Raw genomic sequence first — 27,500 nt, 5'->3', positions numbered from 1 at the left:
TGATTAAGTGAGTAAATGAGTGAGTAAGGGACTGAGTGAGTGATTAAATAATTGAGTGAGGGAATGAGTGAGTCTGTGAGAACGCTCAAAAGTCCTTGAGAGAGAGAGAGTTACAGTGTGAATGAATGTTTTTTTTTTTTAGTAAGTGAGAAAAGGAATGAGTGAGAAAATATATGAAAAATAAAGTGAGAAAGTAAGTGAGTGAATAAATGAGTGAGTGAGTTATTGAGTGAATAAATATTTAATTTTAAGTAGATGAGTGAACTCTGTGGGCTTTGTGTGACGTGCTCTATTCCCCCGGTTTACCCTTAAGGACAGCGACACATTCAAGAGTCATGCAGCTGCACAACACCATCACAGGCAAACAACTGCAGCGGGTATGGCTCAGGCTTAGCTCACACAAACACATGCAAATTCACCTCTGGTTGACATTATCAGGTGCTTAGGTAAGCTCCATTCAGAAAAAAAACTTCCATGTACAACATGGCAGGATCATGTTTTCATTGCTGGAGATCATTTTACGGGGCAGTCATCTGCTGTTTCCCTGTGTTGCATCTGTGAGTGGTTTATAAGACAAAGAGACTGCACCCCCTTGGACACCAAATAGGCCTCCCTAGCCAGTATCGTCAGTGGTTTATTGCAGATGCAGGGCAGCTGGCAATGTTGTCGAGAACAAAAAGCTTATCGGCAGTGGTGGTTGTAGTAATTGGCCCGTTGCCTTACAGCCAGCATGCATTGTGCTGAACCTCAGATCAGAGTCTACAGGTAGGCTGAAGTGATGACTACGGCTCATTTGAATACACAAAACCCATAGATAACTCTGGGAGTGAAATTTACGGAAGAAAGAACAGCATTAAAACGTGTTTGACAGGGAAGTGAAACAGTGCTTCTGTTTCTGATGACCTCAGATGATAGACAGGGAATGAAGAAATTATAATTGCTTATATATATTGCTTAGATATATTTACAATGTACAAATCATGACCACAGCCATTTATGGCAGGCAAATCAATTTGCTAATAACTAATGAATGGTTGAGTGAACAAATCAATTATATGTTATGACTAAATAGGAAGTGGATCAGAAATGTATATTGGTTATGTGTAAGGGATTAGTAGCCATATCTGTTCAGTTCTATAGTCTATATGGAGACTGCTTGACAGTCAGTGTGACATGAATGGTTTGAGGCATGAAAAGGGTAAACCATCCACCATAAAATATGCATCAAATGTATTAGATGTATTGCTGATCACAACAATTTATGTATTGGCATAAACTACAATACTTCATTCTGTATTTCTGTTATGCTCTGAAGCATCACTTCAATTTGCTGACAATATATTGCTATAAATATATCCATCCACTGTATGTATTTATAAGGGTGATTTATAGGGGGTTGTCTGTTAGAGACCGCCCCGCCAGCCCACAGACACACACACAGTGGCACGGACCCTCAGTGCTGATTCACAAAGGGCTGTCAGGCCAACAGGAAATGAAGATGGATTAGACACAGGCTTCTGCTGAGATGAGTCTCAGTGTCCTCAGGTGACCACAGGCCCACACTGCCTTCACTGGTCAGCAGGTTTCTTTTCTTTTCTTTTCTTTTTCAAAGTGGAATTATGGGGGATTTTAGAAAATAATAATACAGAGATTAGAGGGCTGGCTCTGCTGTTTGAGTGTTACAAGAGGAGGACGTCACACAGAGAGAGAGAGAGAGAGAGAGAGAGAGTTTGGATTTTGGATTTGATACAAGTGTTTTAAAAGTGCAATGTATGTAGTGCTGAGGAGTTTAGCCAGTGTGAAGGCCATACTATAGTGTTTTTAATATAAATTACATCAATTTATTCAGTTGTGCACTCAAAATAAATATGTGCGTTAGGTAATATCTCAGTTCAGTGGTTACCTTGTGTTCAAGAAAGTGGTACAAAAGCTTGGACATTTCTAAACAAATCAATGATTATCATGTGTTTATATCTCTCTCTCTCCGTCTGTCTCTTTCACACACACACACACACACACACACACACACACACACACACACACACACACACACACACACACACACACACACACACACACACACACACACACACAGGTGCCACCTCTCTGGTTGTGCCCCCTCAGTTTAAAGATGACCACTCATACATCAGCACTGACATAATGAACACATGCATCAGCTGCAGGAGCCACCAGGTAACGCCCTCTCTTCTCTACCGCATAACTCAGAAGACGTTATGTTCCATTAACCTGTGTACCCTCTACCACCTCTTCTCTATTAATATCCTCTCTCTTTCTCTCTCTCTCTCACACACCCTTCTCTCTCTCTCCCTCACCTCCCCCTCTCTCTCTTTCTTTCTCTCTCTCTCTCACTGACTCTCTACCCTTTCTCCCTCTCTACACACAAACGTGCAATTCCTTCCTCTTAGTCTCACACAAACACACTGCTGCAGACTTGCGGACACTCTTGCTCATAGAACTTGGCACACCATAAGCTAACTCACACATTACTCTCTCTCTCTCTCTCTCTCTCTCTCTCTCTCTCTCTCTCTCTCTCTCCTGTCTCACACACACACGCACTGCATGTCATCTGTTCTCTTGACACTCTCTAATTTACCTCTCTGATCTGCGTCTCAGCACCAGTGGAGCCTCTGCATTATGAGCTCCTGTTGGGGGACACGAGTGTTAATGCAGACACTAGGCCTCTCTCCTGTCTTTTGACTCATCATAAAACCATGTCCTGAACACAATGAAGCCCATTGTGAAAATGAACAGAGGTATTGGAGCTGTCATTCAACACATTCAAATGCAAATGGGTTTCATGCAAAGGATCAGTCAAATAAAAAACTGAAATTTCTTCAGTCACCATTGTCTGCCATAGGGGGGGCAGTGGATGAAGGAAGTGGATAGATCCTGGTGAACAGCCTGTTTCCCACTGACTGTGTGTTCACAGTGATGTCCTTGTGTCCAGGTGTTCACAGTATATAATACATTTCATAATTGGTAGGTAGACGTGGTGCCACAGATTTTGTCCAATCTTAACCAAATTTGGCACAGATGATCTTTAGACCAAGCCTCTTAAAAGTGAATCATTGGCTTTTTGATTTGCAAAAGCGTGTGTCTGTCACAGCAAATCGAATTTAGTGGCAAAGGTGCCAAACAGAAAATGAGGTCATATCTCAGCAACTGTTATATGTATTGACAACAAACTTGGTATATGAACTCGGGACCCCTTCCTAAGTGTTCGCAAAATTTGGCACCTGGGGGAGCACTGAAATGAGCAAAAACTATTTTTTCCTAATAACTATTGATGTGTTGGCCTGTAAATTCAAAACTTTGAAGTTTTCAGTAGGAACAGGAAAGTGAGCTCAAATCTCACCTCTTTGGTCAGTTGACATGAAATATGCTGTGTGTGCTTACAGCGATGCTCTTGACATAATGTCATCAGGTTTCCATGGCAACTGTGCCCTGCCGGGTCCTTGGCCCCCTCATCTCTTTAGTGGCAAAGGTGCCAAACAGAAAATGAGGTCATATCTCAGCAACTGTTATATGTATTGACAACAAACTTGGTATATGAACTCGGGACCCCTTCCTAAGTGTTCGCAAAATTTGGCACCTGGGGGAGCACTGAAATGAGCAAAAACTAATTTTTCCTAATAACTATTGATGTGTTGGCCTGTAAATTCAAAACTTTTAAGTTTTCAGTAGGAACAGGAAGTGAGCTCACATCTCACCTCTTTGGTCAGTTGACATGAAATATGCTGTGTGTGCTTACAGCGATGCCCTTGACATAATGTCATCAGGTTTCCATGGCAACTGTGCCCTGCCGGGTCCTTGGCCCCCTCATCTCTGCTTGAAGCTATATACTTATCTGCTTCTGTGTTGCTTCTTTAGCTAAAGCTGCCCACCAGGCAACAAACAGACGGGGTCTTTTTAGGACGTGATAACTTGTATTTGTTAAGTTTATTCATTTTGTATATTAGCAAATGCAGTCCACACATCAATACTGATTGTGATTCGATTTTTCTCTGTTGCATTTAAAAACTATGACACATATTACAGGATGTGATATATTGCAATACATGATGTGGTGTTGTGATATATTGCAATAATCAGTATATTGTCTTGCTCCGTGTTGCCAGCTGGGATGTCTGTCTGCTCCTACTGCTGTGGTGTTGTCAGGGAAGGGTTCAGCTCAGGCCACGAGGCAGCTGGCAGGCCTGCTCTCACATGCTCCTGACGGGGGCATCCTGAAGCTTTGATGCATATCTGCCTGTTTCTAATGAAGGATGGTAATTCAGTCAGCCTTACGCTGAGCTCACACACACACACACACACACACACACACACACACACACACACACACACACACACACACAGATTAGATAGCAGCAGCGGGAAGAGTTTTCTCCCTGTTCCCCCTGCTGAACTCTCACTCACCCCAGCATGGTGTGTAAGTTGGAGTGTATATGTTTATGTGGACCTAGGTGTGTATGTGTCTACATTATGTATGAATGTATGCATATGTGTGTGCAAACGTGCATGTGTGTGTGTGTGTGTGTGTGTCAGTGTATGTGTTGAGAGAGAAAGAGATAGAGAGAGAGAATTAGACTGCATGTATTGAAGTGTGTGTGTGTGTGTGTGTGTGTGTGTGTGTGTGTGTGTGTGTGTGTGTGTGTGTGTGTGTGGGTGTGTGTGTATGTGTGTGTGTGCGCGTCTTAGAGGGTTTGCCTTCCCCCTCTATCTCTAATGAGATATCCGCCGGCAGCCAGAACTAATGAAGCGCTTTCATTCCTTAAAATGCTGGGCGTGTAAACGAGCTTTCCTGAGTTTGCTCTGCCAGTACTGCACGCTCAGCTGTAGCAGGTCCCATCCCCATGGCACGTGTACGACCACACACTCCTCAAGCATGAGTGAATCACCTCGCAGGGAGACGCACACAAACACGTGTACATGTGGACACACACAGAAAGACACACTCACACACACACACACATGCATATGCATGTACACACACACACACACACACACACATGCATATGCATATGCATGTACACACACACACACATACACACACACACATACATAATTAACCCAGGCCAGCTGTTTTATTGTCTTATTTTTGATGCTCTCCTGAGCTCATGTTTATACATCAGGGTACTGCTTGTGCCTCGGACTCTTTCATTTCCTCTTTTAGTCTGACCTTTTTGATGCTCTAAGGACACCGCCCTGAAGATAAAATAGCATTTTAAAAGGTGTGCCAAGGGAGACTGTTCCAGCCTGAACAGATGGTCAGATAGCCTCCTTTCCAGACTGAGCACGGTGCTGCCTTTTATTTCAAGGACCACCTGAGGATATGTCTATGATCCTAATCCTGGAGATAGAGCTAAGTGCACCTAGATGAGACAAACGTTCCCCCTGGCCTAGGGTATCAACAGGAAGTGCTGATCCAGTGATGAATATTCCATGAGGCGTGTCTTTATTATGTCCGTGATGGGTCTTGTTTTGAATGTGAGCTATGTATCGAGAAGCCAGACTTTTTAAAAAGTTGTTTCAACCCCACACAGCTGTATGGAAGAGTTAAAAAGTAAACCCTGGTCAATCAACTCTGTTACTAGTAAGCAGGATTTGTAAATGCCAATCTGGCTGAGCAAAACCACTTGTTGCTTACCACTTGGGGGCAGTATGTCACACCATATGTTTCTTGGTTGTGAAGTGTGCATTATACAAGCATTTTACTTTTATAGAGAGTTGTTGTTCATTTAGTCCTTCAAACCATCATTGGACTTTGACTCAGATAATTCAACTATATTCAATGTAAGTTACTGATGCCAACCTGAAGCTGACCTGATGCTGACCTAACACTGAACTTTACATTGCCTTTTGCAGTCCACATTTGAAGGTTATCGAGAAAGTGACACATAATTGTTCTGAGGCACATTGTTCTCCCACAGAAAACAATCAAGCAGTGGATAGCATAAATGGGCCAGGTATAGTACTGCATAGGAAAGTGTTAGCAATTAAATGCAATTCAGCAAACAGGATTTATCCCATTTGCAGTAGACCAGAGAGATAGCTCTAGAATTGTGTAACTGCATTGCAGCAGGAGTCGCAGCAATGCAGTACCTTCCAAATCATGCCAAGTGTAGCTGTCTAGGTTTGACTATCCAACATCGGGAGGTTATGGCGAACACCTGGAGGTTATGGCGAACAGGAAACCTTAAAATCATTCATCCATGACATTTCAGGCCAGTCTCACTTCATCAGAATCGCCAAAATGGTAATTACCCATCATCACAGTTTGAACATACTGTCCTCATTATCCTTTGCATAATATTTGTAGAGCAGTTACATTTTGAGGCTGGGTTATAGAAAGGTTAGAGTTTTCGAGAGAGAGAGAGAGAGAGATAGAGAGAGAGAATGAAAATTGAAAGTGCAGAATATATTCTGCTTGGACGAAGCAGCTTTACTTTTGGACGCTTACCAAGACCCAAACCCGCAGTCAGCGTTTTCATGTCTGGCCGATTCGTCCTGGGGAAATGCATTATCATGATGAAGCATAATTAACCTGCTCTACCCCTGCCGTCTCCCTGCCCCAGCCCCCCCCACCCCCGCACTGTGTGTGCTGCCCCACTAATATCAGCAGCACCCACTGCTCTCACCATCAAGGCCAAGGCTCCCTGCCACGACCCGGGCCTAAGTGTTTACACAACAAACAGCAGTGTGATTGGTTTAATAGGCCTGGGGCATGATGTATACACACAGACAGGGGCACACACAAGGACATAGTCTTATAGACCGCCACACTTGTACACTCTCAGGTAGTTCATGCTCTGTCCCCTAACTGCTGTTAAATGGATTGTTATGTGATGGATTTGTAGTTTTATATGAATTTGTAGTTCATATGAAGTTTTATACGGATATGTAGTTCATATAGAGTTTTATATGGATATGTAGTTCATATAGAGCTGTATATGGATTTGTAGTAGTTCATATACAGTTTTATATGGATATGTAGTTCATATGGAGTTTTATATGGATATGTATTTCATATGGAGTTGTATATGGATAAGTAGTTCATATGGACATTTATATGCATGTAGTTCATATGGAGTTTAACACACACACACACTCACTCACTCACTCACTCACTCACTCACTCACTCACTCACTCACTCACTCACTCACTTACTCACGCACCACACACACAGGGGCACAGATTAAATCTTACCAGCACACCCACAGGCCCTCCGGTGGTTTATTCTCGTATACACAGTTGTATTCTCTGATTTGATTTGATCTTTTGAATTTAGTATGTATGGTATATATAGTATAGTTTTTCTCCCTTCTTGCATCCATGGCAACATCAGTCTGAATCACAGAACCATAAACTGAAAGGTCTGTGCCCTGCCTGCTGCCTGTGTTTTATGCTAATGGTTTTTATCATCGGAGTGGCGTATGGCTAAGTACCATAACACAGCTATGATGATGAATGGATCGACCTAGCGAATGTAAAACCATATTCGATCATGATGCCACTGGTTGCGGGGCTGCTGGACTTGAGGTGCATTTGGTGATTAGATCAGAGTCCAGTGTGTTTTCTGCTGAAGCCAGGGCTCCGGCTGGCCTAGAAGAGTAGAGAGGACTGGTTATAAATAGCATCCCTCCATCCGTCCTCAGCAGATAGAGTTTCAGTGTGTTCTTTTTCTCAATGCCTGGTTTCTAGGAATTGTTATGATTTCCTATTTCCTATGTTTAATATTTGCTCTTCTTTTTTGTCTCTATGCGTGTGTGTGTGTGTGTGTGTGTGTGTGTGTGTGTGTGTGTATGTGTGTGTGTGTGTGTGTGTGTGTTTGTGTGTGTGTGTGTATATGTAATATGGGTTTGGGTGTGTGTGTATGTGTGTGTTGATGTGTGCATATTTCTACAGAGGAAGCCCTACTAAGGCAAGATGACATTTGGATGCTGGACGGCGATGACTCCATTTCCCATGAACCTCTCTGTCGAGCCACCAGGCCAGACCACCTGGAGTTCTTACGCATCACACCGCCAGAGGATGACATCATCGGTGACACACCATACTACCCAAAACTGGATGACATGGTGAGCTGGACCCAAACAACGAACACTACTTTGTTTGTTCCACACATTCCCATGTTTTTTTTCTGTCATAAACACACAGACAAACAATCAACACTACTTTCTAGTTCACACACTGTCCTGACTGTGGAAACAAGAGAAAATCGCACTGAAGACATGGTCCAAACATTCATCATTCATATGTTCTTTTTGTCAAACAAACACAAATGAAACAATACTCCTTTATGCCAAGTCATAACAACCCCTTGAACGTGTGGAGGTGTATTAAACAGAAATCCTACTGTTAAGAGTGGCTCAAGGTCTGCTGCTGTGTTTAAGCCTTCTGTTGCAAAGCGTATAAACCCCAATCTCTGGCAAAACAGGAGGCTTACGCAGTAACTACTGACATTCGTGCTTCATTTGGTTTGCTATGATATTATTGCAGTGATGTAAGACATTTTGGTTCATTGTAATTATAGACTGTATGTTGTACTGACATTTTAAATGTAGCGGTTTCCCAAAGACCTTGAAAGCGCAGTGATATACCGCTCAGTAATCCACTCATTCTTGACACGGTACAGTCATGCCTCTATTAACCCTGCTTAGGTAATATTCTAGGGTGTGGTTTGCGGTTGTGCGAGCATCTGTGTTTATTTAGTAGTCTGGAGGGGGGCTGTTGATGTTCACCATTTCCAGAGTGTTTTTAGGAAGCAGTTTACTGTGTTTACAGTTACTGAGCTTTGCTGTTCGTCATCACAACTGTTAAAAACCCCGGTCAGATTTCTTACTTTAGAGCACTTGAGAGGGAGGAATTAACGTTATTAAAGGCTACTACTGTGCACAGTTTACATCATCTGTACCCTCTACACACGTACACAGCTGTATAAGAAGATGGGTGGACATTTTATTCGAACAAGATTTGTAAATATCTGACGATTGTATATATTACAGTAATAGGCCATAGAACATGTCTGAGTTGTATAGGTAGATAGATTGATAGACTCTTTAGTCTCTAGTTTCTGACTCGTCCCTAAAGTGCTTTCTGGGGTTTTTTGTCAGCAGGTTGAAGGGTGTTGTTGTTTTTGCATTCTGATGATTATCTGTTGACAAACTACTGCCATTCCTCTCTGGCTGCTTTTTCCATCCACACAATCTCCAAGTCTCTGACTGCCATCAGCAAATGTTCCTTAACAGCTTTCATATTCTTCTGCTCATCTGTTCTCGTCTCCACAAACAGAGACAGGGCTGTAAATCTGTGTCTCGGGATAGATCCAGTTTAAGTGATGGTGTAGGCGTTAGGAACATCTGTCTGGGGTAGACATCTACCTGACATCATACAGCTACCTAGCTAGTGACTAGTGCCAAAGACATACACACACAAAGAGTTTAAAGCTGCTGTAAACGACATACACACACACACACACACCCGCACACACAACACACACACACAAAGAGTTTAAAGCTGCTGTAAACGACATACACGCACACACACACACACACACACACACACACACACACACACACACGCACAAACAACACACACACACAAAGAGTTTAAAGCTGCTGTAAGCAACATACACACACATACACACACACACACAAAACACACGCACACAAACACAAAGAGTTTAAAGCTGCTGTAAACAATGATAAAATGACTTGATAACTAAAGCCAGATTTAGACTCCATAGGTACACATTTTCTGCAATATCTGAATTAGATGTAGAGCAGAGTGCTGTGCTTTACATCAATTCAATTCAATTATATGATATTTATATAGCGCCAAAACAATACAATTGTCTCAAGGCACTTTACAGAGTCCATGGCCTGAACCTATCATTAGTGGTATGCAGACTGATATCTCATACACACAACCCCTCATGTCTATTGCGCAGGACTATTCCTCTACAAGACTGAGTTTCTCATTTCTCACTGTGTGGTTGTTTTTAGTTGCTTAGCTAAATGGGTCTTTGGGCTTGCCAGCAGTCCTCTCAGCTTAGGATGAGCTGCTACAGGCATAAAGTCAAGGAGTTCACACACACACACACACACACACACACACACACACACACACACACACAGGCACAAGGTTTATTCCACCTACAGCTCAACTCCACACCTAAAGCCTCATTCTCTGCATCTGTGTTTCTCTCTGGACCTTATCAGTTGCAATGCAGACGCTTGAGTTAATGCGTTAATCACTGACCTGCAGTGGTGTATATTTAAACAGAGGCGTTTAAAAAAAATAAAAAATAAATGTCACTGTATGTATTATTTTTAGACAGGAACGCCTGTTTCATTTGCATGTTAAAATCTCTCTTAAATGTCTGCTACTAGCATGCCCTTACACCTCATAGTACAGATTCCCACAACACATTCTGTACCTGGGAGTGGCTCGGTTTGGTCATGCTCCAGAGAACAGACTGTCACCGCACCCACATCACCATCCTCAGTCACCCACCTAAGACTTGGTACCCTGGGTATGTAGGTTTGGTATTGTTGTTTTTATGAGGTCTTTCATTATCGGTGCAGCAGCTCGCTTTGTCACTGAGGTGTTAATTAAGCATTTTTTTTAACTTTTGTGTCATTAGTTTCACACGTATCATTGTGAAAAGGCGTGACCTTGGTCTTATGAGTGTCATAGTAGTGCGAGGCTTGGTATTTACTTTAAAAGGACAAACAGTTAGATGCCTAGGAAATGTTATCCCCATCTCAGGGACCGACATGCTAATAGTTGTTTGCCACAGACGTGTTACTGTATATGTATGAGTAAATATGATGTTGAATGACTGCGATTGTTGTAAATGTATGTTGGTTAAATGTGTGTTTGCTTGGGGAAAGCAACCAAGACAACGTCTCTTTTTCAACTGAATTCCAATTTCAGGCTACTTTAACAAATCTCCATAGAGTATGAAACAGGCTTTAACAGGTTCTAGTCTCCCCCCGGTCTTAGCCTCAGATGGAGGTTTCTAATCGTGACCAGGCGCATAGTATATTGCATGCCATTACTCTTGCATAACAGACATATAGCCCTCCTGTCAATCAAAGGATTGTCTTTAATCTTTATATTTTCAGATTACTGGGGAAAAAGCACTTCAAGTGTAAACGCTGTTTGTCGTGACATGTATAGACGGATGCATTCAGTAGAAATGGTTTAAGTAGCCTGCCACTCTTGTTCAAGAAAACTGCCATTGAATCACAGGCCTCGTGTGGTCAGCGAGGCATATCACTATTGTTCATGTCATTGGTTTTCCTGCTGAATTCAGTAATATTTTACAAGTTCACAAACATTTCTGTTCTTATTTTGCAAGGTATTTGGTATGGGTTTCTAAATAGAACTGAATGTAGGTAGAGAGGGTTATTTGGGCATATACATACTATACTATACTATATCCTATACTATATGACTGCATTTAGAGGCTTATTCTTTATCCAGGAATGTGCGCACAGATATCTATGGCTATTACATACTCAACTCACACAAACACACACACCTGCATACATTCAAATATACACATACGTACATACAGTATATATGTACACTTATAAATATATCTGTATACACAAAAAAGACACACATTTACACAGTGAGTTGAAAATCACTCACAATCACAATCGCAGTCTTAGGCAAAAGTGAATGGAATGTGCTGCCGGTGAACTTTGACTAGTAAGACCAGAGATGTCCTTAATAGGGCTTGACATTCCACCAGAGAGTGAACAAATAGTCTTAATTTCACGTTTTCAACAGCTCAGGTCATGTACAGTACAGATCACAAATCAGTTATTTTTTTGTATTAGACAGTTTATGTCAGCAGCAGTATTTTCAGGATATTATATATAATATAGGTACAGTATAAAAGTGGTTGTCTGCTCCTGAAAATCCAGGATTTCTGATTTCCTGGAGTGAGGTGAAGTCAAAACATGCCTGTGACTTGAACAGGGCACATTCTGATAAACACAACTGTCGTTTCAACTAGCCACCTAGGTTATGCAACATTTGTGTGTAAAAAGCTGTCGCTGCTATGCTGCCAAAAGTCATGAATTAGCATGTGCCTACTGTGCTGTTGTAAACATATTTATATTTCTAAGCTTTTTTTAGTAGTTAGACCAAAACTCTTACTCTTACTGCTGCTTTAATGAATAGAAAGAACTCTTTGGTAAGCAAGTAAAGAGGGCCATATAAAGAGGGCCATCAATAATATAATTGGCATTAATAGAGTCTCCTGTGACACATACAACAATAAAATGAGAAGGCCCTTAGCCTATACAGTCTGTACTTACTATGGGCTGGAAGTACTTAAAACATGTTTGAGTTCATGCTACTAGGACGATTTAATATTGATTTAGTGGCGCATACATAATACATTAAATACGTCTCTGAGGTGCTCCTTAGAACAAATAGCCTCTCCATCGTTGTTTCTGCCTTTTCATTTATAGTCTACGCGGAATTCTCTTGAGAAAAGACTTGCTGACTGTTGGAGATTGCCTTGGTAACACTCTGGGAGAGAGAGGTGGGGTGGGGATGGGGCGTGTTCTTAGAGAGTTAATCACAGCAGATTACTTTGGTGCTGTAACAGCTGAGCTGAGCATGGGGCAGTGCATGGACCTCCCAGTCCACCTGACCCCACAAGCTCTTACGCCGACTGTGCCTTGCTTGTTCTTTTCACCGCTGGAGTTTGTATGAAGGAAGGGGATGAAGTGAGTAAGGGGAAGGAAGGAAGAAAGAAGAAAAATAAGGAAAGTGAGAGTTCTACATGTGCAAGGAGAGGAAGTGAGCGACGGTAACTGAACACGTGTTAAACGAGTGGTCATGAAGGGAGGAAGAGGAAAATGAAAGCGTGGAGTGAAGAAGAAAAAGAGTAAAATTTGTACCTGTTTTACCTGAAGAGGAGAGTTCAACCTGTCCCTGGCATTAGAGTGAAGGGACGAACGATACATGGATAACTGTTGAAGGAGTGGAAATGGACAGAAGAAAAGGAGCATGAACGAGTGAGATTTGTTGCTGCCCCTGACAGAAAGAGTAACTGAGGCAGTGAGTAACTGGATACCTGTTCCAGGACTTATAATAGAGGGCGTGTCACAGAGTGACAGAGAGCTAGCGGCCTGCATTCCTGGTCAGGCTCCGGAGGCATTGCGAGAGGTTGCCCTGGTGCTGTGCCGGACTTGTAAACTTTTACATACACACACACCCAGACGCAGACAGTGTGCGTCTGTCTGCCACGAAGAGTGTGTGAGTGTGGGGGAAAAAACGTCTCTCCAGGAAGCGACTGACTGAGCTGCCTTACCCTTTAGACTGTGCATGCGTGGTGAGTGTGTGTAAGTGTGTCTGTGTGTGTGCGTGAGTGTGTGTGTGTGTGTGTGTCGGCTTTTAGGAAAATTACAGAGCGTGCTGCTTTCTCTCTCTGGAGGTCCACTGACTTAAACTTTCTCAGAGTCGTTTTTGACAAACTCTTTCCAGGAAGTGAGAGGAAAGACTCTTGGGTTTTTCAATGTTTGTAGTCTGCCATCTGTCAGTGGAACCCAAAGTTGAATAGTGCTTTCACATAATTTTTCCTGATTTTCACTCGCTTTACGGCATATGGATTTAGGAATTACGGCCTATTCCTGGAACTAAAAACATTTTTAACTGAAGTGGACAGGCACTGAAGTTTGGAATTTGTGAAAACTTCAGCCGGACTGAACCATTGCGTTTCCCAGAGGATTATGGGATAGTGTGGCCCATTGTGGGAGTGTAATTGCAGCCCTCCAGCAGAGGGTAAGAGGAGCAGGAGAAGAGGTTGGGAAGGTGAAGGGGGGTTGGTGTCAGCAAAAGCGCTTTGTTCCCCACAAAAGACGTTTGTTCCCTGTAGCCCAGGAAACTGGAACACACAGACACAGGTGAGAGAGAGAGAGAGAGGAGTCGGAGAGAGAGAGAGAGGAGTTGGAGGGAGAGAGAGAGGATAGTTGGAGGAAAGGAGAGGAGCCAGAGAGAGGAGTTGGAGACAGGGAGAGAGAGAGAGAGAGAGGAGTTCGAGGGAGAGAAAGGAGTCAGAGAGAGTGAAAGATAGAGGAGTTGGAGAGATGCAGGCCATCTTGTAAGTCTGCTCAGTTGCACACACACCATTACTGAACTGGATTTATAACAGAAACTGGATTACAGTAAATTATTTAAACTCGGGGTGTAACGAGTTTATGAAAACATGGAGAGTGTAAACAACAACGGCAACAGCAACCCAGACCTCCCGGGTAAACATCCTCCCAGCTCCCTGCTCAACAAGTTCTCCACCATTTTCACCCGTGAGAAGACGGAGGAGGAGCAGGAGACGGCGGTGTTGACATCCTTCAGACCTTTATCGGAGGATGAGTCCCACATTAGGCCTCTCAGCTTCAGTGTGTTTGATAGAGATCACGAAAGGCTGAAAGAGTCAGGAAGCGTTCACAGCTTGCCTTGTGCCAATGGGCTGTTATTAAATCCCGCTGAGACCCAGAAACCTGTTGAATCATGGGAAACCGAGTCCTGCTGCAAAGAGACCTCGGAGGAGCCTATTCCCATCGAGCCGTCAGAGAGGGCCCCGTCGACACCTTCCGGGCAGCCCGCCGACCCCGAGTTGGTTCAGGTGACCATGGTGGAGGTCTACAGCGACAACGAGCCGGAGGACGAGGACATGAGTGGCCCTCCCAGCCAATCAACAGAGTTCTCTGGTGTCCAGGAGCCCCGCCTCCCCCCATCAGTGGCCGCAGATGTTGTAAATGATAAATCAGATCAAGAGCAGGAGACTGACAGCCGGTGCGATGATGTGATTGAGTCAAACTCAAACTCGGAGCATCCCGTGCGCAGAGCAGACGAGAGCCTTGTGGAGAGGTCGCTCAAAGACAGCTCTGTTCTGAATAGGGTGAGGTCCAAGGGCACAGCAGAATCTGCTGCACGGGAGCTCTTTCCCCTCTCGCGCTCAAGCCTGCGCCGCAGTCTCGAAAGGACAGAGGACGTACTCCAGCTCGCAGAGGAGACTGAGGATGTAAGTGCGGAAGACATGGGCTCCGAAGTATCAGCAGCCAGAGCCCGGCGACGAAGACAGGACGCCAGCAAACTCTCTGAGGCGGCTAACGAGAGGAGAGAGCCAGAACAACAAGAAGCCTCTGAAGGGGACCCTTTGCTAATTCTCTCAGCCACTTCAGCCAAGGTCTCCTTGTCCAACAGAAACAAGGCTTCTTCAGCTGTACCGGCAGGCAGGGATGCGACTTCTTCTGGGGCAACTGGAAAACAAGCCTTTGAGGCCAGAGAGAAGGAGTCAGAGGGGAGTGATGGCAGAGAGCAGGACCTCCCCGGCACCAACTCAACCCCAGGGCCGCCTGACACGACTGTTGGCCAGTCAGACATTACCAGCACCGGCGACACAAAGGGCCTTTCAGAAGCGCCTGTGACGCCCGGCGCAGAGGCAGAGGGCCTGTCAGGATCTGACAACGTGCCAAGTGCCACCTCTCCTGCCAGCGAAAGGCGACAACAGCAGGACAGCCCCCTTAACGACCAACCGGCCACCTCCCCCTCCTCGTCGTCTTCCTCCACCCCTGCCTCGCGCTCAACGTCGCTCTGTCCATTCTCATCCGGGGACAAGTCCTTCCAGCTGCCGGCGCTCTTCAGTGGCCTGCGCGTGCTCAAGAAGGGAGCGGTGGGAGACGAGCGTGAGACGCTCGCCGAGATCAGGCAGCGCGACGGCGACCGGGCCCTGCTCAGCCTCAAGCAGCACGTCAACAAGACCAAGCTCTACTCCCCCGAACAACTTGCCTCCAACACTACTGCAGCGGCGTCCGCAGCCGTCGCCAGGAGAAGGTCAGACCCCAAAGACACACAGGAGAGCACGGGGCAGCTGAAGGAGCAGCTCAGCCAATTCCCCAGTCTAGAGGGGGCCCCAGAAGGTGGGGACCACGAGGGTGGCAGCGACGCCCAGCCACAAGACCCGGACGCAGAGGGGGGACCCGAGGAAGGCGCAGCAGGGGAGAAGGCACCGGAGGGCGCCACAAGTAGTTCCGGAGCAGGCGGCAGTGCCAAAACTTCAGAGACGGCTTTCAGCCTTGGAGCCTTCAGGTCCTTCTTCAGCCCCAAGGGTGCTAAGAAAGATGGAGAGGAAGCCTCAGTGGACGTAGAGGCCATCAAGAGGAAACGAAGGAGCGAGAAGGAGCTGCTCAAGTCCATCTTTGAGAGATCGTCCGCCAAATCCCCAGGAAGCGATAACAAGGGTTTAGCAGAGCCTAACGTATGTATTACTTCTGTACGTTTGTCATTTTAATAGGATGAGCTATCTACCTTTTATGTCCTTTTGCCATAGAGCTGTATTTTATATACAATATATATACAATTTTATATGTAGTATATTGGTTTAATCTTAGAAATATTTGTCTTTATCTGATCCACATGCACACACAGAGAACACTTGTGTCTTTGTATATTTTAATTTTAAACCACTTGAGTCAAGATTGTCTGCTTCTGCAGATCAAAGTGTTGCATTAAATGTGTTGGTATGTCTATGGTATTCACAGAAAGGGACAGGGCATCGGTAGTATTAACTCACAGCAGTAAAACCAGCCTTATTTGGTCTCATTTGGGACACAGCGTCCTTTATCCCCTAATTTACCACAAGCACCTTGGAATGTGCATTGAGGAACGTCACATCTTTTCATCCCTTATCCCTTCTGAACTTGAGAATATTTAACGATGCTCATTTTTTCGTTTCACTCCTTCAGGCGGAGGTAGCCTCGCCCACCGACAGCGAGGACCGGACCCCCGGGCGGCTCCAGGCGGTCTGGCCTCCGCCGAAGCCCAAGGATGAGGAGGAGAAGGTGGGCCTTCGATACACTGAAGCAGGTAAAAGTCTGTTTTTTAAGATTCCTCCACCTCAGTGGATGTGAACGCCAACAGTAACCTATTGTGTTCTGTACCACCCATTCAGTTTTGTGTCGTCTTTGCCAGGATTCATCTAAGGCCCTTAATCTTGCTGCTTGATCTAATTGCCAAGTGCCACAAAAACAAGTGGAGCAATGTAGTCTGGAGCTGTGTGTGTGTGTGTGTGTGTGTGTGTGTGTGTGTGTGTGTGTGTGTGTGTGTGTGTGTGTGTGTGTGTGTGTGTGTGTGTGTGTGTGTGTGTGTGTGTGTGTTTGTGTTTATGTGTGTTTTTGTTTGTGCGAGTCTCGCTCTGGTAAACCGGGCGTGAGGCATCTTTTAAATCTGTTTAGACCAGGAATGCACGGATAGCATTACTGGCAGACAGTTTCATGGTAGAAAGGGCCACGGTACAGTTGATCTCGAGTGTGCAGACTTATGAAGCATCTGAAGTTAATTCATAAAAGATACATAAAGTCTTAAACGGCCATAGAATTCAATTCAGTTTTCAATTAAATCATGCATTATGTTTATTAAGGGACCATCTATTTGGAAACAGATTCCTTGAATTTCTCCCCTAATCTTTTGGTTGTAGTCAACCCTTTAATTATCCAGGATTCATGCTGAAATCCACTTAGTGTTCACCAGGATAATTCCCTAAATTAATAATTCCCTAGATGAGGGGTTTCTGTTTCTGAGTACTGCGATGGGCACGCAGCCATACTAATTTCCAGCTGTTGCTCCAGATTGAAATAATCACAAGCACACTCTTACAGTTGCAGAAATTAACTTTATTCCTTTTCACCAGTTTAATTAGATTTCTGATACATCCTCTATTAATTATTAGTCCAGGGTTACTTCACAGCTTTAAGCCACAAAGATGACCTGTGTCGAAGGACACAAGTTAACTAACTTTTGCTCTGTTAATAATGCCCTAACACATCGCCATGGCAACTGAAAACCAGCGTCACTAGTAAAGCCAGTTGGAGAGAGACAGACAGTCCAGCCAAAGAGCATTTTGAGGAGTCGACCAAAGGTCCCAGGGTTTGATAAGAAAATAGATAAGACATGACGGCAACCACCTGTGCGCCTTCCCAGGAGTGAACACAGGCCCTGTCCTGTCCGTGTGTGTATTTTTAGAACAGATGCGTTGGAATTTGACTGTGCCCATTGAGAGAGGGCGAGGTGTGTTGCTCCTCTAATGTTTTTTAGCCTCCGCGTCTCTGTGGGTGTGTCAGTGACAGAACAACATTCTTGTCTCCACCCAGGCTTAATGATAGATCGCTGGAAATATCAGTGGCAGTCAGCATGGTGACCCATATCATAACAGATTAATGTTTTGAACTTCACTCTGTAGATATGTAGATTTTGACCGGTGTTGTTAAGATATGATCTCTTATGGCTTGTAAACAATAGAGACATATGACAGACTGCAAAGGATAAAACTAGCGTGGTGACTTTGTTGCAGCAGACAGTGACGAGAGTGTTTTGGTTTGTGATACCAAACAAGTACATGCCAGGAAGATTTGACAATTAGGATCTTTGGACTCAAGATTCCTGTTCACAGAACCGACAGATAGAGGACTGGGAGGCGCAGTTTGTAGAATTTGAGGATAAAGTGTATGGAATTAGAATAATGGTCTGTGCCTTTAATTTGTGAAACATATAATGTGGCTCACACCATCTCAGGAAGCTGCAAACACATCCATTTCTTTGGCCCTGATCCAGCAAATATCCAGACCTGGTCTGGTCCTGGTCTGGTCTTGCATAAAACTCATGAAGGCTTTATTAAAGGCATTAAAAGATTATTGATTTTAACATTGAATCTGATGTGTGACTGTGTTCCGTGTAACGATTTGTAATGCTGGTCATATGACTCCTCTAAACTCATCTTTCCCACTATCTGTAACTGGCCTGAGTTTAGGTAATCACCATGGGTTTGGATAAACATGAAAAATGACACAAATATAAAGATAAACACATAATTTGTAGGCGATTTAAGGTGAAGGTAAATGAATACATATATATGTACAGACTTTACTGTCTGGGCTAAGAGTTAAAGCAGTCATGTTTAACATGTTAACCAGGTTTGTGACCACAGAGAGAGGGGAAGTATGTTTATCAGTACACATCAATCGCTTCACTGTGCTCTCAGCCAGAGGAGAAATTTGCTCAAATTAGCTAGGTTGTACATTTAATTATTCTGTGGTGATTCTGTGTGTGTGTGTGTGTGTGTGTGTGTGTGTGTGTGTGTGTGTGTGTGTGTGTGTGTGTGTGTCTCCCTTGCTTAACTATCTCCTATCTTCCCCTTTTCAGAGCATCAGGCGGCCCTCTTGCAGCTGAAGAGGGAATGCAAAGAGGAGGTGGAGAAACTGCAAGTAAGTGCAACTCCTCACCTCCTAAAGCTACTGCCAAGCCACAGCTTGATCCTATTCTAACATCTATCTGGATGCCTCTTTTTGCAGGGGTCCTGTAGAATGCAGTTAGCATGATTGACCACTAGAGAGCAGAAGAGTACATTTGATCTTTGAGAAAGTTAGTTTCTGCCTTGGCAGATTTACATCCATGACACTGCAACAGTTTAGTTTGTTCTTGTTGCTTCATATCTGTTGATAGGCTCCCCTGCCTGTCCATGTGTCTTTCCGCTCTGGTCTACTCTTAAATAAACCATGACCAGAGGTGTTTATAATCAGATGCTGGCAAAGGTCATCTAATGGAACTTGGACGAGGTGGTTTTCATCAATGTTCGTCATTAACCGCAAACCGCATCCAAAGACTTACGGGAGATATTCATATCTGGGCTAGCAGTAGCGTTAGCTGGAAGGACTACCGTGGGTGTTTTATAAGGTTATTGTTGCCAGTACTAATGCAAAAGTTCGGCCTGATTTCCGCCCAAGGCTTTGAGCGCAGAGGAACTGTCATCCTCACCCCGAGAGAACATTTAGATGCTAAAAGCTCTGCATGTCTTGCCGCCAGCATCCTCCCTGCCTGGGCCAGTGCGATATTACATTTCATTGTTTCGGAAAGCACATATCTCTACACAGCAGGACTTGGGAGACTGAGTGGGGGAAAGGGATCAAAATATATCTGACTACAAATGAGATGTGACGTTTTTGTATGTGTGTGTGTGTGTGTGTGAATGGAGAAAGAAAGCCTGAGAGATATTTGGGGATATGATGTTTTTCAACTGAAGCCTTGTTCCTGCCCCTTCTTCAGCAAGTTGAGCTCGTTGACTAATGCATAGGTGTTTGGTTCCCCTGCACGCAGTCCTTCGCTTCCTGGCTTCAGTGAGGGACCAATCAAATTATGTGCTGGGAAATAACTTTCAAACCCAGAGCTTTCACCCAGATTTATGCTTATAGTGCAGCAAAGGTATAAGTTACTTCAAAAGGACTTGTACTTCCTGCTATGAGTGCTGTGATGTTCCCTTAACACATCCTGCATCCTCTGCTGCATCCTGTCACACTAGATAGTAGCTTTAGCGCTATGAATAGGCTAATTTATCTCTTGGCTATCAGTGACTTAAACCTCAGTAGGTTTGGAAGATGTGCTGACATGATGTAGTTATATCTAGCTAATCCAGCAGCCTGCCTGACCTAACGAACTTGAGGTCTGAGGTCTGAGGCTGATCCACAGAGCCACTTATAGAGATGCGAAGAGCATGTCCTCATGGTGCTCAGACCAGCGATAAAAGTCCAGTCAGGGTAACGCAAGGAAGCTGTGATGCCCTGATGTTTTCCAGATGTGGCCCGTGCACCTACTGCCAGGTCTTCATATGAAATTAGATCACCGTTTACGAGCTGGACACATCCACAGATCTCATTTGTGAGACTCTTAGAAAAGTATAGGACTCTCTCTCTCTTTCTGTCTGTATCCTTCTCCCTCTCTCATTCTTTCTCTTTCTTTATTTCTCCTTTCCGCTCCTAAGAGTCTCCCATTACTTTTTCTTCTGTGAAAAACCTGATGGTTTTGGTGTATCCTCCGTGACCTCTGTTCGATTCCGCTGTTGATAGTAGCACTCTAATCCATTGTTTATTCAAATGAGCCAGAGTTGCCAAGGCTGCAGCTATTGAGACAGGTTTTCAAATAGTTTCACACAGGTCTCAGAAGAAATGAGTGCCAGAGGGTTTTTCTTTCTCGATTTTTTTGTCTCCTGTCTACACGCTCATCAGCGAGGAGTTTAACATACACCAGCAGCCATTGGCTATCCTCTGTCTTCTTCCCCTTATCATCCAGGTCCTCAGTTTAAATTGGAGAGGACATCGGAAAGGTCAGGCAAAAGGCCTTTACCATTGGATGAAGCTTTTAAATCACTACCAAAGCCAGTTGTTGCTGAATCTACAGTCTACTTTACTTTGTTACTTCAGGGTCGTGTTTTCTGATTGACTAGCCCATTTTCATAGGTTTTTGCTTTGAGAAAGCAGTGAGTTGATGCCCGTAAAACCAGACTTCATGTGGAGACTCTTTGTCCTCAAAGAGTCTTGTTTTTTTCAGACAGGACATCCTTCTGTGGTCACTGTGAAGTATCTTGGTAATGTTATACAGTGTTAAAACGCCTTGTCTGGCTTTCCCTGTCCACCCTCAGGCTGATTTCGAGCTCCAGATCTTCCAGGTGCGTGGGGAGCATGCGGTCACTGTGTCGCGGCTGGAGTCAGCCATCGCCAAGATGCAGTGTGACCGAGCCTACAGCCCGGGCCACCTGTGCGGGCAGCTGCGCGACGCCTGCGTCTCCACCGAGGACGAGCAGCCACCCCGCACCACCCGCAACGTCTGCGTGCAGACCGACCGCGAGACCTTCATCAAGACGCCCGAGGGCGAGGGCGCACGCCTGGCCACCAGCCCCAACCTCAGCGCGCCTGGGAAACTCAACCCGGACACTATCAGGAGGGCGGAACAGGGAGGGGTCCCGCCTCCTCCTCCTCCTCCCCCTCCACCACCACCCCTGCCTGGCCAATCAGGAGGGCTCCTCATCCCTCCCCCACCCCCATTACCTGGCAGTGCTGCCCCACCTCCTCCTCCTCCTCCGCCACCTCCTCTACCAGGGATGGGTTCTGGGCCTCCACCGCCTCCCCCCCTGCCTGGTGTAGGGCCTCCGCCTCCTCCTCCACCTCCACCTGGATGTGGTCCACCTCCTCCGCCTCCCATGCCAGGGTGCGGCCCACCACCTCCACCCGCCCTAGGGGGGTTTGGGTTCAGTCAGCCCGTGGAGAAAGCCCCACGCAAGCCCACAGTGGAGCCTGCCTGCCCCATGAAGCCTCTATACTGGACCCGCATTCAGATTCAGGACAGCAAGTAAGTAGCAGAAAGAACAGTTCTCTCTATATAAACCTTTTTAGCATTTGACAACATAGACGTCTTAGATTAAGAACAAATAATTCATAATGTGATGAAAAACAGAACATAATAGACATAGACATACTGCTAATTAACAAATTAACATTTGACAGTTTTTACTGGGTATAACCTAAATTGCCATAGGCAAGTGCCTGGTGAGAAATCCAACAGGAAAAGTACTGTACAACTGACTGAACTTGAATCAGTCCTCTGAGTGCCTTTGCATACACATTCAAAAGCCACGGAGGGGTGTGTGTGTGTGTGTGTGTGTGTGTGTGTGTGTCTGTCTGTCCGTCTGTCTGCAGCATTGCTCTCTTAACACCTGTGCTGTGTGTTTCAGCCAAATAGAGTGTGACCTGCTTTTGAAAGTGGCTGTGGTGTAAGCATCTGGAAAGGGCTGAGTGCGGTGGTTCTCCAGGCTTTATTGCCCTGTATTCCTACCAGTGGGGACGAGGACCAGGAACTCAAGTCCAGGTTCACACGCTTTAGTTCCTGGTTCAGGCCCAGTGCAGCAATGGTGGGCTCAGGTTAGGTGAGGCAACGGCCGTGACGTTCGGGCCATAAAGTTAACGGTAAAACTGCGGTTCTTCAAGCGTTTAATCACCCCCCCAACTCTCGATAAACCCTCTGGGGACTATGTTAACACGCGACTCACGAGAGTAGGAGGGGTGAATTGAAGTGAAGTGTAGCAAGTTGTGAACGATTGTGAGTGCAATGAACTGGGCCGCACCATGTTATAGCACACCCAAGTGTAATAGAGAGATTCATGATCTCAACAAAAACAGAGATTTGAAGTTGCCCTGTTTGTCCCCTACATGATGGCTATGATGACAATGCCAGTAATACTGAAATAAGAACACTTCTGTGGTCAATACACATTGTGTGCCGAGTGCTTAATTGAATACCATAGTTTTATTAGATCATGCATTTGTGAGTTCCACCCATTCCATTTGTATATGGCTTTGACCGTTCCCTTTTTTTTGTATTGTTAGCATTTTATAATTACTAGCATTAACGGTTATCATCAGTTGTGGTATATGACTGTGGTATACTATACAATTGATTGAGACTATGAAAAGTGATGAATGTCAAACAGTCGTATAGGAGATATTTGGGGATGTATTTGGAACACAAGATAGATGTGTTTACATGTGTGTGTGTTTACAAAAAGATGTTCGGGGTGTGGTTGTCTTTGCTTCAAATTCAGCCTTTGTGCATTTTCACCGAAGACCGTATTGCAAGCATTGCATTGAAGCATGGAAGCATAGCAGTGCATCCCAGTGAAATGAGAGCGTGCAGGCTAGGTTACTCGCTGCCAGTGTTGCCTTATGGATCAAAACTGATCCCCCATTTGGCAGGCTACACAGAAACCGCAAATTTGAATGACATTTACATAGGATTCGTTTTTGAACAGGATTCACTAGACACTGCTGGAGACACTGGCAAGTTGGTCGACTCCAATAGACTCTCTTCACTGCTTTTACTCCCTTATTTCCCCATGTTGCTTTCAGAGAGGCTGCCTTTCCCCTCCATTGCTTTATTTCCTGTTGTACAACGTACCAAGTTTTAAGAAGAATTCTTAAGTGTTCTTGAAGTGGTGATTCAGAACAATACCTGGAATGACAGTAGTAGGCTTCGTAGTGTAGATGCTGTTAAATGTTCCTGGCAGTGTCTTTCCAATTCACTTTCCATGTCATAATGTTGAAGCTTTGGCCTGTTCCTCATAACTCAGCCCATAGTGAATTATAGTAAAATATAACTGGACGAAACACTCTTGAATTCCAAAGAGCTATCATAGACTAGGTTTTCGTGCTGCAGTGCCTTTTTCTTGACAGTTAATGTTGGTCTTGCCAGACGCTTGCATTAAGTAGCTCTTTAAGCTCAGAATGAAAAAGATTATTGGACAGCGTCTGGTGAAGCTGAGGTGCGTGACCTGTCTCACCACCCTCTCTCTCACTCGAGCAGCTCCAGTTGAACCTGTCTCACAGCAGCTGTCTGGCTTATAGTGCGTTCAGTTTGATTTATGTCAAACGTAGCCCACTCTCCCTTCATTAGCCGGAAGCTTAAGGGGGCTCAGCGTCACTTATCATAGCATGATGCTGCCACATTGTCTGGAGAGGGCCTTTTTATTTAATCCTCCGTCCACAAGACAAAAGGAGTGGAAACTCAAGGTAGCGGAGAGCCTGCGTTTGAACTTGACGCTGCCCTGTTTGTTTTCTCCCACGTCGCCTGGCAACACAAGAGAAACCTAAGTCCTGTATTCAACATCTTCACCGAAGCTTTTGGTTTTTAAAGTGGTGTGGCTTTTTTCTGGTGCAGAAAGTGGTGGACGGCAGGGGGGTATACACTCAAAGAGCTCTTGTAATAAATAACACCTTAAAAAAGCGGAAAAAAATCTCTTGTGTTTGTCACAGGTTCGCACTCATAAAAATGGCAACCCATGCCTCCAAAATGGAAATAAACAGAAGAGCAGCTGGAGTAAACATTAAATAAACTGCAACACAAGTTTGTTTATCTCTGGTGAAGAACGGTCCGTCCCGCAGAATGCGTTGGCACATCCTCAGCGCACCCCATCACCTCCAGATAAACCACAACTGTGAACAAGGCTCTGAATTGATTTTACGTTTTAACAAAAAGAGTTTCACACAAACAAACTGAAATGTCTTTTTCATCTCTTTCCAGTAACAACACACTGTGGGGAGATCTGGAGGAGCCGGATATCATCGACACTAAAGAGTTTGAAGAGCTCTTCTCCAAAGCCACCCTCCAGCCAAAGAAGAAGCCCCTGTCTGACACCTATGAGAAGAAGGCTAAAACCAAAAAGGTTTGATGTGATATTTTAATGTGGTGCTTTATCTTTATTGTGCTTGATCATATGTTAGGTGCCCAGCATTGGCCAGTAGAAAGGCCCACTGTTGATACTGAAGAGTAAAAGGTTTTTTGACCACTGTCTCTTCTGAGCAATAGCAGGGTGTCAATCCAGACCAAAAAGCAGAAACTAAGTGGCTCTTTTGATCTCGGTTCTAGTTGGCTGATATGAGACTCTAAAGCCAAACAAATATGCCCCTTAAAGAATGTGTCCACATGTGTCCAAGACATAGACTCATGCCGTTGTTGCTGCCGTGACTGACAGGCAGGCAGACGCCTACTTGTCCAGATTGGTTGGAAGTAGGACTGGTGGATATCATCATTTGTTTTTCTTTCCCTGATTACAAAGCCTGAAGCCAGTCACAGGAACAGACATTTTTCTTCCGAGCATAAACTATTGATAGCAGCTGGAATGTGTGGAGAATTTTGCCAAATATTACTAAATGTGTCCTTACCTTACCTTACCTTACCTTACCTTACAAAAAAGACCTTACCTTCCAGTGCACTGCCTGTTGATCCCCTTGGTCATTAGTGTTGGGGTGAGAGATAAATGCAGTGGTCTTGAACTGGTATGACATGTGCAAAGTTTGCACGTTTGGACCTAGCAAACAGCGTGCTGTTGTATGGATTGTGAAAGGAATAAGATTGTAAGCAAACCCTGCGCTAAAATGCTCGATTTGCTGTTTGAAACGGGATAGTCCTATTAAAACACTTTACACGGGGAACAGCTGTTTTATGCCTCACCGTTTTCTCGCTGGCCCGTTATCAGGTCAGCCCAAAACGTCTCACCACACACACATATATATATACACACACACACACACACACACACACACACACACACACACACACACACACACACACACACACACACACACACAGAGGATGAAATCTGTGGATAACTAATCATTGATGAAAGTGGTGTTGAAGACACACACACTTTCTTAATCAAATATAATCAGGGTCTTCTAAACGAAGGAGATGTAATCAGTGTGGGACTGTGTTTATTTGAAGATACAGGCATACCACTAGAGGGGGTTTGGGTCTTGCGTTGGTTTACATTTCCCCCAGCCGGTATTCAGTTCCACTGCGAGGGGCACAGATATCATTAAAGGGTAATTATTTGGTTTGTTAAAATATATTGCTTCTTTCCTTGCTCCCCTTCATGGTCGGGACATTAAATGTGCAGGCTTGCTCGTGAAAGATGGCTTTTTTTTAAGCTTCTCTTTACCATAAAACACACATGGAGGAAGCAAAATAGAGGGTTGTCATGGAGATGATGCTTTGATTGATGGGTGAGTAGGCAGTGTTATTTGACAGCCAGTGACAGTCTAGCCTCTTTTCCTTCCCTCTCTCGCTCTCTCCCTGTCTTTTTCTTCCTTCCTTTTTTTCTTCCTTTCTTTTTCTCGGTCTCCCATTGAAATCCTAGTACCATAGAGCTTTCCCTCTCTCCCATTTTCTTCTGCTGACTTAGTAAATACCGTCCAACCACATTAACTTAAAATTCCAGTCTTAAAAGGAGTGTTTAAAGAGAAAACGTGTCTAAACCGTGCCAGAGATAAATGGTTTCCCACTTTCCCCCTTCCTCGGGCCCTGGGCCTGCCAGCTCTGTGCCAGGGTCATGCCAGGCTATCAGCGTGGCAGCAAGTTCATACCAGCTGGGTAGCATCCATCACAGGCTCTGGCTGAGGCATGTGCAGTGGCAGTAAGTAAACCCCAGCAGGACTCTCATAGTCACTAGGGTGTGAGGTTCAGGTTAGAGGTTAAAGGGTCATTAAAAGTGACTATTAAAAGTAATGGTAAAATAGTTAGTAAAGTAAAGTTATTAAAGTAGTAACACAAAAAGGATTTATTGAACATTTTGACCAAAGAAAGTTCATTCACCAGCTAAAATTTTTACATTTGTATGTATACAGCCAGCCAGTTTTTCTGCTGGAAGCTAGAATCAAACTCTATTAATGCGTTAGTTTGCTGCAAGGCTACACTTACACAGCTGGTGGAATTCCTACAGAAGTACTATAATCTTGAGCAGAGTCCCGAATAAAAAGCAGAACCCAGTGTGTTACAGCAGAGGAGCTCCAATTGACTGTGTCATTATTACGGTTATGGCCCTAACTGAATAATGACAGTGTCTGACTGCGGATATTCCCAGCTTAGAATAACAGCCAGCCATGCACAGTTCACGTCTGCCTGGCGTCCGAGCCTCCTCTGGACCTGACCGTCCAGACCATGTCTGTCCCACTTAATCTATACTCACCACCCTCTCCTGATCAATCACTCAGGGCTCCAGACTTCTTTTGTATCTGTGTGTGTGTGTGTGTGTGTGTGTGTGTGTGTGTGTGTGTGTGTGTGTGTGTGTGTGTGTGTG

At 44.6% G+C, this 27,500-nt stretch overlaps 1 protein-coding gene across 1 annotated transcript in view; it reads left to right on the top strand.

The window, feature by feature from the left end:
* LOC308374669 (formin) overlaps window positions 1-27,500 on the top strand; it is a gene marked incomplete at both ends in the record, with an annotated part of 74,479 nt that overhangs the window by 8,873 nt on the left and 38,106 nt on the right. The window contains 5 exons of the mRNA XM_080850551.1: window positions 7,928-8,100; window positions 16,795-16,915; window positions 19,247-19,308; window positions 21,516-22,222; window positions 24,947-25,088. Of these exons, the coding sequence (XP_080706677.1) occupies window positions 7,928-8,100; window positions 16,795-16,915; window positions 19,247-19,308; window positions 21,516-22,222; window positions 24,947-25,088 (1,205 nt within the window). The remainder of the gene's footprint in view (window positions 1-7,927; window positions 8,101-16,794; window positions 16,916-19,246; window positions 19,309-21,515; window positions 22,223-24,946; window positions 25,089-27,500) is intronic.

Source organism: Sprattus sprattus (genome assembly GCF_963457725.1).
Source record: "Sprattus sprattus genome assembly, chromosome: 13".
Classification (NCBI taxonomy): Eukaryota; Metazoa; Chordata; class Actinopteri; order Clupeiformes; family Clupeidae; genus Sprattus; species Sprattus sprattus.
This window is presented reverse-complemented; position numbering and strand designations above follow the sequence as displayed.